We start from the raw sequence: 15,828 nt of genomic DNA, 5'->3' as shown, positions 1-15,828 counted from the left end.
TGGCATGACAGTTGCTGAACTTGTGTGAGTCTAGATGTGTGTTTTCCGTGGTAAACAAAAAGGTGGAGCTCGTACAAAATGAATGCAGAACAGATGGAAATGACTTTCTTTGTTCCACATCCTTTCTTGTTTCTCTTTCTCCAGTCACAAAGACTGTCTATTTTGTTTCCTAATTTGTCTGTGTTTAGTATTGCCAAGAGGTATCAGGAGACAATTCTTTGCCTAGTTTTCCAAGTTACTGGGTTTTAGGAGACGCACAGTGAAGAGGGAAGGCTAGAACCAGAATCAGGAGTCCGGCTTTTGTCTCCTTTTTTCTTTTGTTGTTTCTGTGTTGTGTCTGTTGTGTCCCATGTGAAATAGGCCTACCCTTAACCTTGAAAATAATGGATCGATTTTAACATCCTCCCTCCCCTGCACTGAGAAATGGTGCTAGAAGTCCCTCCTACACATCATTTATTGCCTGTCCTGTGATTCTGCCAACTATCATTCTTTGGCAACCATTTTAATGCATCAAAAAAAAATAGGAAGTGGGAGAAAACCTCCACAGATATTCCCTTGAGCTCACTTTAGAAAGGCCCATAATTGACAAAATGTGCAGACTAAAAATTGCATGTACTTTTTTTTTAAATTTGTCAGAAAACTTTTTTTTTTTAAAATACTTACCTGTGGACATAAGCTGTCAATTTGGGTGGCTGCCATTCGTACCAACTTCACTCCCTCTTCATTGTTGGAGATGGAGCAAGCCAAGTTGGCCACCTGAATAAAACAAGTATAAAAAGGTCCAGTTGGGGTTAGATCTTGTCCTAATTCTAATTTTCTTTTCTCACCACACAGTGTTGTGAGATTAATACATTCACGGAAGAGCACGACATTTTCCTGCAGCCTCTATACCGTGATGTAGACATGAGAAGTTGTCTTTCAGCACACACACTGTAGCGCTGAACCATCTATGGGACTTGCTACAATACTGTAAAACAAAAGCTGTTTTGGTAGGATGTCGTATTTTCTGCAACACAGCATGGCTGTTGTAGTTTTCAATAATATTTCAATTTAATCTGATTATAAACAGTCAGATTTTTCAATATTCAACAATTATTATACCACAGCTTAATATTAAGACTCGTCTTTGCACTCATAGTGAGAATATACATACTTTTCATTCTGCATCAAGGTAAAGATTGACAGCAATGTTATATAATATCAATCATATTTACCAAAGTCCAAAGCTTTCATCTGCCATTAAACTTATTGGAAATGGTTTCGTTTTTTTCAGTCAAAAGCCTTTTGCGATTTGTTAGACTGCTCATACCCCAAAGACATTCATGCATTATTACACAAAACGGTATCTGACAGTAATTCACTTTGGTTCCCAGTACCAAGGCTTTTATGTCACAGATTACAAGGTCACTTGGGTAGCAGAAACTAGTGTTGTCTAAATCTCCTGGGCTCTGTGTTTATTTGAGGTTCCGGTAGTCAGTCTTTCCTGCTTTTCCATGACATGTCGAGGAGCGCTGAACTCAAAGATGGTAAATACCTTCAAATTCTACAGAGGGAAAAAGCATGATAGATGAAGGAGCAAGTATGCTGCAGCTTTTTAGCTGCCAGTCATATTGAGCTTTTTATACCACACAGTCAAAGTAAAGAGTGTGATTACTGGCCAGAGTAATGAGCTGCAGCACACAATGGTACATACCGAACAGCAGTTTTACAAGCGTTGGGAATATTTCATACTTCTAGTATTATGGATATTAAGGACGTTTTTTTTTTTTGGGGGGGGGGGGGGGCTTTCAAAGGCGTGGTTTCAAAGGCACCAAAAAATACATTTTTCTTAAAATAACAAAATAATTAAGATGCAGGAAATGGGCTGAAAAAACTCACCTAATGAAGTTAGAAAATGGTAAAGAGTAAATGGCGTATACTTTTAAAGCACTTTTCTACCTTCCTCGAAGGCCCAAAGCGCTTTACCTCCACAGTCCCATTCACACACACATTCACACAGCGACAGCGGCTCCGCTGTCAACCTTCCACTAGAGGCAAGGTGAGGTTCAGTGTCTTGCCCAAGGAGATTTGGACAGATGGGTGAGGGAGGCAGGAATCGAACAAATTTCAAATGAGAGGTCGACCACCCTACCGCTGCACTAAAGCCAATATTTTTATATAGGAAAAAAAATGTATTGAGTCTATGAGGTGTTTAGTATTAAGTTTAAATGTAGCACCAAAGTATTTTGGTCATTAATGAATAAGATTAAAGTTATGAGTGTTTTTTCAGAAGGGTTTTAGTAAATACGATTTATTTAAATTGTATAAAAAAGCAGACATTTAGGGAATTGATTTGACTTTTGAGTTTTAAATCAACATAAAATAAACTTATCAATTGCTGAAATAAACAAAACAAAAAAAAAGAAAAAAAAATAGCAAAACAGAATTTGGCTACAGAAAGTTACCATAGTGTGGAATACTATGGTAACCAAGATAGTATCCACTGCAAATCCACCATGGTTGACCACAGAGTATACCCAAATCAAATGGATGTTGAGTTTTACATTAAAAAACATTTTTAAAGTGAAAAGAGACTCATTTCCCTTAAAAACAGAAGAAGAAAAAAAATGAGGTGATGACGTTGTTTGTTTTTTCGTTTTACAATCTTTTGACAACTTTTTACACCCGTAAAGGAGATTATAATAAGGTTGCAAGATTGTTCATCCAAAGTAGAAAAAGAAAATGTCTCTTTTAGTTATCCATCATGATTGTGTTTGACATTGTCTTTCAGAAGAGCTGTACTTTAAACATTTGAAGACTATTTTTAAAATAAGGTTTGTGAAAATTAAAAAATGTGTACATGATAGAGGCCTTGAGATGTTAAAACTGCATGTGTTTCAAACTGTAATTATGATGCTGCCTCCATAAGTCATTTATAGCAAATTATCGACAAGGACATGCATGGCACATTTCACACCTGTTAAGCTGGATTGTGTGATGATGTAAGAATTTTACACCCACCATCAAAAGCACTTTATCTGTCTCACATAAATGTCATAGTTTTACATTCCTCAAAAGTTCCCTTTCAAATCTGACATGTTTAATCTATAAACCATGATTTTCCTTTTTTATATAGTCATTCATATATATATATATATATATATATAAATTTCAATAACACTTTCTTCATCAATTACAACACACTTGTGCAAATTTACATACAATCTTTACCATAGGCAACAGCTATTAAGATGTAAACCTGTCAACTCACAGCTGCTGTTCTCTTTTTTAAATTCTAAGGCAAAACTATTTTTTGAAAGGAAATGAGTCTCTTTTCACTTAATTTTGTATCTATTTTTTTATGTAAAGCTCAGCATCAATTAGACTTGGGTATACTCTATGGTCAACAAATCCACCCCATACAATTGTTACTGTTGACCATAAGGTGTTAGTCCCCGATTTACCTTAATGTCACCGTGTTCTATTATTTAGTTAGCAACCATGACTTTAAGCTGCTGCTGTTTCCATCCATGTTTCCCCACACCCAGTAGCAAACTGCCCTGAGAACAGCTGGTGGTCAATACTTGATGAACCCAAAGACATTATGGCATCAAGTAAGAGCAGACGACAAATTCTATCCATCCATCGTCTAAACCCACTTCCGTTCTGGGCCAGAGCCTACTCAGCCACTCTTTGTTTGAAACTGGGGACCAACATTCCAGTTTCCAACGCTGTGGTACAGATGTAGTTTTTTCAAGCAACATTACAGAGGCACTTAAGCCCAATTTTACAGCATCCACAGCCTTGAAAACTTGATGTGGCTGAGTGACTTCAGAACCAGCAAAGCATGGCTTAACCCTGCGTTCTCACAGGAGTATGTGTTGTTGGAATTATCATCTTTTAAAGATTTCAACCATTTCTTAATGACATCCCAGATTGTGGTCACCATTAGTGCAGTGTCAATTAAGCATCCCTAACCCTAACTGATACCCTGCCAGAAACAACTGAGTCAACTGAAAGTCATTTTTTTATGTTTTAACAACCATCCCCCCCACACACATCAGATTTTTTACTTAAGTGACAGCTCAGAGAACAGCCTGATTGGCCAAAATCTCCATCTTTCCACTACATTTAACTTTGGGTTTGTTTTCTTTATGAACTTGTTTGGTTATATGTTCAAAACGTTTCTCTGCAGAGTTGATCTTCATGTCTTTGTTTAATTGGAAAATAGTGTGTTAAATATTAAATATTTTCTAAGAAATGTTTCTCTTGAGCCAACCCAGTTGATCAGTTCTGGAAAGAAACATCCTTTGAGACATTTTCTACCATTTATTTTTATTTTTTTCAAACAAAGAACAGAAACATTTTGATTGCATAAAAACAAAACAGCTCATTTACTTTTTTTTTTATTTTGCCAGACTTTTATGAAGTGAATGCAACCAGATAACCAAAAAAGAAAAAAAAAGAAATCAAAAACATTTGATAACTACACCTCAACTTTTTGACAGTAACACACACACCCACACACTTTGTTGCTTCCTGTAATGAAGTCATCAGATTTTTCCACAGTATCACTGTCACTTATGGTTAGTTTTCATAACTTCAGACTGTTGGTAATTTAAAACTATCTCTAAACAAATGAGATTTCAGAACGTGTCCTGGCTTTGAGACTGAACTAAACAGACACATGCCTGTTGGCTGCAAAATGTGCCAGCCTGGATTATCACTTCTAGTGCTCACATGTCACTGTCTGAGAGAAACTGAGGTAAATCAAATTTATTTTAGAGGACTCTTGCTTAGAGCTCTGTCTCTTAACTCATGACAGCAATGAGCACATTGATGGATTACAGTCCTTTATGTGAAGCATGGCGTGTATGTGTTTAAAGTAGCCTGTATGAGAGAGTGGAGGATGGAGTGTGATTGAGAGTCTGCACCACATGGCTGAGAGAGCCTCTTGGGAGAGGATTTGTTTAAGAATATTTCAAAACAGTACTCCCTTAGTTTTTTTGTATTTACCCACTTTTATTACCTTGTGGTCCCTTGAAACAGGAATGTCACTTTTTGCTCCTGCCTCATTTGTTAAAAACAGAGCAAATTAATGGGGTATGAGTGCTAAAATATTCTAACTTAGGGTATTTTTTTGTAATGCAAAAAAAAAAAAAAGACTGGAAAGGAAATTACCAAGCAATTTTGTAAAGTGTCAAAGTGTCATCTGTTTCTCTTAGTTATATGTAATAGACTTGTTGAATTTTGTTCCGCTCCAGCTTTTTGTACTTAACCAACAGACTTTGTTCATTTGAGCTATTTTATTTAAAAACCTCTTCTACCCTCTGACTGCTGCGGCATTCATGTGAGGCAGAGGTCTCTCTGGAAACTGGAAACATGCCCGACAGGCCCACTCCCACTCCCAGTTACCCAACACAGAGAGCACGGCCAAGGCCAGCGCTGCAAAATCCACCTCAAACTACTAATTGCAATCATCTAAGGAAGCACTTTTCCTCTGGGTGTGTATTTATTTATTATTTAAAAAGAGGCCGTGAGGGGAAAACCAAGATTGAAGGTCTGAGACTGCACAGTGGAAGCCTATTGCTATGGTCAAGGATATTGGATCAGGATAAGCAATTCAAAGATGCCCATGCGTGTGTATATGTGTGGGTTGCCGTGTGTGTTTAAGGGAGAGAGAGGGAGTGAGAGGAGGAGCAATAGGGAGAGCTTCTTGCTGAATGACCATTCTTCATCTTAACATCGAACAAAGAACTATCGATTTTGTCCTTTAGCTCTGCCCCGGATAATCACTTCAATTCTAATTTGATGAAGGTTTCCATGGCAGTTGGAAAGATGAGCATTTTTTTTAAGCCATCCAAATCACTGAAATTGAACTAAGTGACTGGAAATAGATCCAATGCTGTCAGGTTTTTATTTAAGTTTTTGTTTTAATGCATTTATTCATTATTTTAGATTTTGTAAGACAGAAATTTGCATGCGCATCTCAGAAGAATCTTTGAAGTGCTTTTTGTGATTTTAAACTATGTGAATACAAGGCGCACAATTTGTAATGTATGGAATTTCTCTGTGGTGAATGATACAGAGTGCATTTTCTATCAAACTCTACGCAACTTAAGATTTTGGAAGATCTGGCACCGATCAGAAGATTGCAGGTTTGGTTCCCGCCCCGTCCACTCAAGTGTCAAAGTATCCTTGGGTTGGGGCAAGACACTGAACCCCAGATTGGTCCTGGTGGTTAAAGGTTGGTGCCAGTGTTAGGCAGCGGAGCCGCCATTAGTGTGTTTATGTGTATGGGTGAATGGGACTGCGACTGTAAGGAGCATTGGGGCTTCTAAGACGGTAGTAAACCACTATAAAAGTATACGCCTTTTACCATTTCCCCATTTAAAAAGAACAAAAAACTGTGAAGAAAAAAAAAGTTCACAATGCTTCTGGTTCTCTTGTACATGCTAATCGTGCTCCAAATTCACTGTAAAAATGACATTGGCGCCAGCAGAGATTACTGGCAAAACCTTTTTGCAGAGGTGTGTTCTAAGCGGAGGAGATAGTGGGAGAAATGTTCAGCAGGGGGGACATTATAAATTATAGTATGTTTTGTTTGACAGCAGTGCTCTGTTGAGTTCAAATTTCTGCTATCTCCTGGCTTGCTTGTTGCTGGGATGGTGTTTGCGAGCGGTCTATTAGCATGACCTGAAAGCCAGTGCTTTATCCTTTTGGAAGACACACAAAAACACCACAATCTCATTGCTTTTTTTGCTCCCCTCTTCCACCAGCACATATTCCCACACAAAGAAAGTAAATCATTCCCACAGTATGCAAAATGTAGAACAATTACATGCCAGCCCTCACAGGAATACTTCTATTAGTTTCAGTCACGAGCTGCCAGCCTCAAGTGGCGATGGCTGTGTGCAGCCGGCATGGACTGAAGGTGACAGAAACAGGTCGAGGTGCATGACATTAGCTAACACTGGCATCAGAGGTTGTGTGAAGTTCGAGTCCACAGGGGATTCCAAGCAGTAGCAAGCGCTGACCTGCTGCGAGTGACTATGAACCACGCCTTTGAAAATCAATCCCTATTAAAGAGTGGAGTGCATATTGCCACAGGAGGAATGCCCACCGGGCTTGCAACAACATCAAAAGCAAAGTAAGACCTTGCGGCATATTAAACAAGTAAAAGTGTAAAATAACAAGAACAAAGGGTTAGGCATACTCAGAATTCAGATAACTGTGAAACTTGTTTAGCAATCAGGTGTTGATCTGATGAAGGCCTTTCTTGACCAATAAACTATTTGTGTTTTAAATGGTAACTTTAAAAAATAAGCCTGTTTAGTTTCTATTGTTTATGAAATAGTTTCTGACTAACACTGGTTGTTCGTGTTATTTGATTTAATAGATGTGGACAGTAAAAGGCTATTTAGAGGTAAAAATCTGCCTTTACTAGCTGGGTGGAGCTGGTCTGTAAAGAACAGTCTAATCTGTTTTCAGTCACAGTTTGTGCTATAGGAATATTAAGTTGTTAAGGAAGCCTTCACGACTACCTGCTTCTAAAGGAGATTTAGAACCATAACTGCCTCCCATCACTCTCATAAAAAGTATCAAAAACCATGGTTAAAATATGTTTGTTGATGATGATTATCAACAAAAAATGGAAAACAGATACCCCTTACAAAGTAGTCTGTGGCTGGCAGATGAAATAAAATGGTGGCCAATAATAGTTTAAGTCAAAAACAATTACATAAGTACAAATAAAATAGTCTAGAAGAGTTAATCTGTTAGCAAAGAATCTTGAACTTATAACTCTTTAACTTTACGGGATCGTCCAACAGGAATTTCTAAAAATGTTTTTTTATTGTATTTGAGCAGTATTTTCCTGAAAGATCCATCCATCCATCCATCCATCCATCCATCCATCCATCCATCCATCCATCCAACTGACCAACCAACCAACCAACCAACAGGTCGACAGTCTGTTGAAGGGCCACACACTCTCACATGCACACCTGGGGACAATTTGGAGTCACCAATTAACCTTTGATGAAGTTTTTGGTCTGTGGGACAGTGTACTCAGTCAGTGTACTCAGAGAAAACCCACATATCCACAGGGAAAACATGCAAACTCCACACTATAGTCCTCCAGCTGACCCCAGCTGGGGTTCAAACTATACGTCTTAAAACATCATATAATATGAATCAGAAATAACATAGCATAACATGATTATTTTTCAGTATAACATTGTGTGGAGACATTTGGGGACCCTTTTGACTTTTTTCCTTTTCTTTTTTTTTAATATTCTTTTCTTGATTGGGAATTGCATTAGTGTAAACACGGTAGTGAAACAAATATACATTATTTATGAAATACATATCACTAAAAAAAAATCAATTGATTGCATCAATATCCCATATCTAATTGTTTCCATAAATCGTTGAAACAATACAGCTTAGTTGCCTTCTGTGCTGCTAAAGTGGATCCAATCAGGGAGAATACACTGGCAATGACCCCTTGATAGCAACATAGACATTCAATGACCCGATTCTAAATGGTCAATGATTCCTTAACAAAGCTGCTACTAGGTCAGCACAAACAACTCTTCCCATCGCTTTTGGCCCAAGATTTAAACTGCAGAATGTAACTGAGCTGAGGGTGGCCAAATGGATAACAGCAAAAGTCATGGAAATGAGAGAGCCCACTATGCAGCTCACTGATAATAGCCACATCCATATGACACACTGGCAAATCACTGCAACATTAGTTAGCCTGTGATGTGATTAAAGCTACTGCTCTGTGGGTTAGATGATCAAGCTCGTCTTTTGACAGCAGTGCCTTTGATAAGACAGAAAAATGTTACCCTGACCACTTTCTGTCTTTTCTGTTTCAACCGAGATAGGAATACAGAGTTCAGACACTCCATTAATGTTTTGGTCCTTTAATTTTCTGATCGATAGTCTCTACAGTGTGTGCATACAAAACATCCTACACAACACATTGTGTGTGTCTATTTTTGTATAGAAGTAAACAATAAAAATTACTTTCACTCTCCCTTTTCTTGTTAAGGATGGTAAAAAGAAAAATAATTCTAAAGATGTAAAAAGAACAATAAAAGATCTATACTTCCCAAAAATATTATTTTAAACCTGTCATCGTGGCTCTTCATGGAAAACGTAATGGTTTCTGTGCTGTACTTTAATCTGCCTCGTTATATTCATCCATCTTTTTCTGTTCATCCAGGACCAAGTCACAGGGGGCAGCAGTTTAAGCAAAAATGTCCGGGGGGGGGGACCCCGAGCCCGAGAGAGGTAGTCCCTCCAGCCTTTTCCTGGGCCTTCCCCAGGGCCTCCATCCTGTGGGACATGCCCACAACACCTCCCCAGGGAGTTGTCCAGGAGGTGTCCGGACTAGATGCCCGAGCCACCTAAACTGGCTCCTCTCGACATAGAGGAGCAGCGTCTTTACTCCGAGCTCTCTCAGGGTGACCAAGCTTCTCACCCTATCTCTAAGGGAGCGCCCAGCCGCCCTACGGGGGAAGCTCATAATGGCGGTTTGTATTCGAGACTGCGTTCATTCGGTCAAAACAAAACAAACATCTACCCGTAAATTGAAAGCTTTGATTTCGGGCTCAGCTTTCTCTTCACCACAACTGACAAATACAGCGACCAGATAACAACAGAAACTGCACCAATCCGTCTGTCGAAATCACGCTCCAATCTTCCCTCATCAAGACCCCAAGATACTTAAACATCTCCACCAGTGGCAGGAGCACTCCACCCACCCAAAGAGGACAAACTATCTTTCTCTGGTCAAGAACCAAGAACCACAGCCTTAAGGCCCGACAAAGCAGGGCATCCCAGCAGCTTCACACTTGTCCGCAAACCGCCCCAATGCATGCTGGAGGGTCTGGCTTGATGAAACCAACAGGACAACATCTGCAAAGAGCTGGTGTTTCTTATGGATAAACTATGATGAGTACAGAAGTCCAACAACAAAACACCACTCAGATCAGCCATTCCTACCAATCACGCCCTTGTCGTTGCCCACGTAGGTATTAAAGTCCCTAGAGGTACAACGCTTTCTTTAGAAAATGTAAGCAGATCCGGCGATGCATGTGTGTAGTCTGCATAAATGCAGTATGCAGACTACACAAGATTCTTCTTTTTTTCCCTTGCTTTAAAGAAAAAATACATTTTAGAGAGAAATAAAATGGCTTACAATTCTACATGATGTTTTAAATATAGTACATAACAAAGCAAAATTAAATAAAGATGTTATATGCCTTAAAAATTTGCCTAAAAAAAAAGAAAACTAAGGGAAAAACAGCTGGGTGTTGCAGTAACACAGCATCATTTGAGTCCAAAACAGAGTACAAAAAGAAGAAAAGACTAAAATATAGATCTCTCTTTCATCTTTCTCAGGAAGTGCAAGTTGACTTTTGTTCTCTCTGCCTTTATGGCAGAATTCTTATTCTTATCTCTTAACCAGAAAACAGCATTGATTTAACTGGCATGAAAATAGCAGCTTTTGATCACAAAAGGAGAACAACTTCTTTTTCTGGTACATTACTATACTGTCAGACATCAATGATGGTATTTTTCTGTTTATTTCAGGGGAAATCCTATTTTAACTAGAAACAAACTTTATGTTCATCTGAGAAATTACTTTTATTTTAGGCCATGTCAGGTTGACTAAGTAATTTTTGAATCATTTTATCATTTCTTTTAGGGTAATGGAAGATTAACAAGTATTGCAACTAAGGACATAATCTATCACAGGGGAGCATTTCACATCTAATCTAGGCAAAAAATAAAAATAAAAAGACGTTTATAGGAATCTGTTTTGAGTCATCTTTTTAGGGACTAGTGGTTTTTTAGGTGGCCATAATATGATTCATGTTTACTCTAAATTGGAATTCTTATATGAAAAAGGGTCCTTGGAGGAGGAAACAAGCACCTAGAGACAAATATAAACAATAAAAATTGTTATTGAGCTCAACAAGGGACAGAGATAGGTAATTGAAAGCAATATAAACAAATCAAATCATGTATCTGGACATGCTGCCTCACTGTTCAGTTGGGCTTTAAACTCCTGGGTATTGGATTATCTTGTTCTCATGGCTGTGAATGACAAGGCTTTAAAGAGAAAAGGGAGAGGAGAACAAATGGCTGACTCACTTTGCCTTAGGCATGAAACAACTGCAGTATTCACACTTTGTATTGGCTTCGGTGTCTTGCTGCTTTGCTCTGCTTACGTTTCAAGCACCAAAGGCAGAAGGGACTGATCTCTCTCACCGATCTTTCACCATTCTCCTTCCCTTTAAGCACTCAGGAGAAGGTGGGGGTGGCCAGTACCACATACACAGATTTAATTTGTATCTACCCAGGTAGGATCTACAGTGGTTTGTTCTTGGTGCAATCTCTTCAAAAAGTCGGAACTGTGGCCACAAAGGTCAGGCTGCCCCCTCTCAAAGGTCCTCTGCACTCCTTTCCCAAAAACAAAGCTAAGCCTGCTTTAACTGAGGGTATTGATTTTTTTTCTCTGCTTTCCTTCTCTTTCTCCCTTTCCTACTTTACTTTTCAAGGAGTGCTAGCCAAGCAGTTGGGCTTGGCACCAAAACATAATTATGAAAATGGACCTCTGGGTTGTTTCTTTTAATCTGCTTCTATGCTGCACGGTCCGTCTGAAAAAGGAGTGATTTAAAAGCAGTTCGAGAATAATGGAAATATTTAACCCGCTGTATTATTTTAAAAGATGGTTATACATCAGCTGTTGCATTAGACAATCATTTATGCCTAGATGATTCCAAAGTACTGGTAAGGAAAATGGAAAGACTCTCAAGGAGTCTCTATTATCTACAGCAATCTCTAAGTGCCAAGTTAAAGTGAGATTTCAGCTGTTTATGCTTTCTGTCAAAGCCAGGCCTCTGATAAGTTCACATACTGACAGCTAGTGCTGCTCTCCCTTCAACCCACAGTTCAATGACCAGTGAAATACGAATGGCACTGCCAGGACCTTGCTCAATCTCAGGCTTATTAAACTGTCCGGCATAGATCCGTGACTCTGCAGCCATGGCGCCAAAAGAAGCTTATCAACCCCGGCTGGTACCAATGTGTTTCAGTGGCCTTATTTATTTGGTGACATTTAATTCTTAAAAAAATATTAAACACATACATAAAAATCACAGAAACAAAACAAAATACAACATTCAAAGGGATACAACCATCAATAAGAAAAAAAACAAAAAAAACTACTTAGCTGTAAAGTAGTACAGTTTTTCATTCATGACTAAATTCCCTGTTGATCCAAGGGATTTATAACAGCATAGTCCAATCTCAGACAAAATGTGAACACAGCAAGACCTTGACATTTCTACTCATCACATTCCTCTGCCATCTCAGATCTATCTAAGGCACACGAAAAGCATGATTAGTCCTTTTGGATAATAGATGCACACAGTGGGAAAGGTCAGTGGTTGTCACTCCTTAATGCCTCAACCTTTAAATTGAGAGACAGCTGAAGAGACTTTATGATTCATAAGAATGAATAAGATCCTATTCTACATCATCCACATGTAAAGAATGGTAGGAACATCTGCATTTAGGGGGAAGGAAATGTCTATTTGTATCTATTTTGCGTGTCGACAGAAAAAAGAAGAAAAGGTTTCTGGAATAAAAATAAATTGAATGATTTCACAGCATCCCAGTTTTTAATTTCTTAATTATACAAAAAAAAAAGTTTAATCATTAAAGTTATGGAAAAAAGCATGCAGTGATTCCTAATGCACCAGAGGCACAATGAAAGGATTTTGGGTTATAAACAGTTTGAACCTTCCTGTGGAAATGTCAGACTAATTTCCTTGACTTTAAAACAAATGCTTGCGTGGGTTTGTCCTATGTGAAGATGTGAAAGGCCATATTTTTTGAAGCAAAATTAAGAATAATTTGAAAGAGTCACTGTCGAGATGGCTATTACTCACCCACTATTATGGTTTAATGAATAACGCCTTGTGTACAATGAGCCTTTATCTGTGCAATTCTTTTATTCTTTTTTTTTTTTTTTTATAAATCAAGGACCTTTCAGGCCACTCTGAGCTTTCTGGAGGAGGAGAATAGAAAAAAAAATCATTGACCTAACTAAATGACAAGAAAAAAAGTCAAAATAAAAAGAGGCCTTTTAAACATGTTTTTACCAGACATTCTTCAGTAACTATTGATCCATTCATGCAGAGATTTAGATGCTCTAAGGTAAAAAAAAATCTAAATGTCATTTTTACTGTGTCTCAAGCTCTTGCTGTAATAAATGGATCCACCACTTAGGAGTGCTGGACAATCCCGTCATAATGCAGAGAACAGACAATGTCAAGATCCCAATGACGCCTTTAAAACAATGTCTTCAATTAATTACTCCCATAAACGAAAAGACACGACATCTGCCCACGGATCCGACTGATGCGAATCGTGGTACTGTGAGAGCTTAAGGTGCTTTTTTTTATTTAGCACTGACAAACGATAAATTATTTTTAATTAAACTTTGCAAGTGTAACAATGTCACGCCTATTGCTCCTGAGGGAATTGTGCATTAATGCTCACAGGAAAATTAATGTTTTTTGCCATTTCCTTTCCACCTTAAAAACAAATTAAAAATAATTATGCTATATTAGAGTTTGCCTTGTAACTTTTAATAAGAAAATGTTGAAAAAGCCCTGTTTCTAACTAGAAATACACATTAAAGTATTTTGGTTTTTAAATTTGCAAAAATAAAAATAAAAATGGAAATAGTTTTTAACAGCTGTTTCCAAATATGAGGTTGTCTCAAGGCGAAACATCAAATCAAGCTTTATCTGTTACAATTCCAATAATACTTTGAATAATTTACGATTTTTACAGTTCAACTGAGTCCAGATTTTTCTAATCAAGCCAGATTGTGTTAATGGTGTTTAATAATAGCCCACATATGTGGGAAAGCCTGCATCGTCTGGTCGTTAGTGTGTGACACTAAAACTACAACCTTACTCCCATGGCAAATTACAACGACATCGTTAACATTTAAAATGCTGTTACTTACAAATTTATGAGTAACACCGAGGTCTAACATTGCGTCACTTGGATGTGTGAAGCAACCAGGCACATAATCAGATCATTGCACTTGGTCGTCGAATACATATGATTTGTTTGTTAAATTGAGGGTGAATAGTTGAGCGTGTTTTAAAAGCCCTCTTTTGGGAATGCCAGAGGTGTTAATCAGCTTGTTTTAATCTGCAGATCCCCTAATTTAGGTTAATGAGTAAGACAGACATAGTTTTGTGATTGTTTGCTGTGTCTATATGCAAAATAACTTTTATGTAGTATGATGAGAAGGTGCCTAGAAATGTAAATAATTTCCAAAATAATCTATACAGACATTTGAAATGTTTTAAATCTGTGTTAATTAGAGAAAACAGAAAATAACTAATGTCAGTCACACATTGATATACTATTAAAGGGAGTGGAAAATCGGAAATTTGTAGTAACTAGTTTTGGTGTTAATTTTTACAAATAAAAAAGCAAATGGGTTTTCATTTAAAAATCTGCAAAAAGCCTGCCATCTTTTATTATCAACTTTCCTTTTTTAAGCCTTTGCTAATTTTCTTAGTTTTCTTTTCTGCATACAAAAGTGCAACTGTACAAAGTCTAAATTGAAAAGTAGATGTATTGACACAATTATGCAGAGCTGACTCAGTTCTGCAGCTTTTAGGCCGTATGTGAAGTTGAAAATATATTTAAAAAAACAGAAGCACAAATAATTGAAAATCATACAGTACTTTTAGCAAAAGAGCTTTTGGCCCAGTGTTTAAATTCTTTCGACTACTGTAAAGCTTCAACTATAAATACCATAATTCCAGTGGATTCTGAAACAGAGAAAAGCAGCCTTCTGCTGACACTTTACTAACAACTTTACTAACTGCAACCCTTTACTAACGAGTAAAGTGTTGCCGTAACAGCGCATATATACAAAGTCGCTTTTGTCCGCCTCATCAACTGATTCAAGGTGATTTAGTAAACAGTCAAAGATTTACAGTATGTCAAAGAGCTTGTGTTATTTAGATGTTGCCGGCAAGACATCTGGTGTTAAAGGGTTGAATAATTAAACTGTATAAAAGACAATATGCTCCGTTTTAGTAGCAAAAATAACTATTGCCACAATTGCCGCAAACTTTTACTGAACTTAACTAACCCAGAGTCAAAAAGATTTGATGTTTTTGTATAAGCTCAACATGTATGCAGAGTTTTTATTTAATTTTCGGAGTTTAAACATTTAGCAACACTAAATTATTTAAGGCTTTTTGGGGTAAGATGTAAATAATAAAAAGTAAATTAATAAATAAAAAAAACACATCGAATGCAAAGGACATGTGGGTAGATCACGCGCCATCAAAGATAGAAAAAACAAAAAAAATACATGTATTATTCTTTTCAAAAATCCGTTAGCGAATCATCATTCTCATCGAGAAGTACATGACTTGATTGACATGCAGAATGGCCAATCGAACATCCCCCTGATCCATAAGTCTGTGCACATGTTTGTTTAAATAGACTAAGAGCAACCTTTTTCTGCCGTTGGAAAGCCAGCCAGCCGGTCTCGCTGCACACCAAGTCCTCAATTGGAAGCAAGAGGGAGTCGTCCCGTCCTGCCATCCAGTTCCTGTCCGGGGGATCCGACCCCACTAAGGCAGCAGTGTTGTTACGAAACACGAGCTTCCTGAGCGCTGCCTACGGAGCAGGGGCCGCCATTTGTTAAATCGTGGTTAAGCCAGCATCACTTTAACAATGTTATGCACCCCCAATACACGGTTTACAGCAGAGCACGAAACA

General features: G+C 37.8%; 1 protein-coding gene across 2 annotated transcripts in view; it reads right to left on the bottom strand.

Moving 5' to 3' along the window:
* Positions 1–15,828, bottom strand: part of ctnna2 (catenin alpha 2) — a 281,743-nt gene that overhangs the window by 42,074 nt on the left and 223,841 nt on the right. For both annotated transcript variants that reach the window (XM_023956970.1, XM_023956972.1), the window contains exon 10: positions 664–756. In XM_023956970.1, the coding sequence (XP_023812738.1) occupies positions 664–756 (93 nt within the window). The remainder of the gene's footprint in view (positions 1–663; positions 757–15,828) is intronic.

Source organism: Oryzias latipes, chromosome 1, assembly GCF_002234675.1.
Source record: "Oryzias latipes chromosome 1, ASM223467v1".
Lineage (NCBI taxonomy): Eukaryota > Metazoa > Chordata > Actinopteri > Beloniformes > Adrianichthyidae > Oryzias > Oryzias latipes.
The sequence above is the reverse complement of the archived record's forward strand: the minus strand, read 5'-3'. Positions and strand labels throughout refer to the sequence as shown.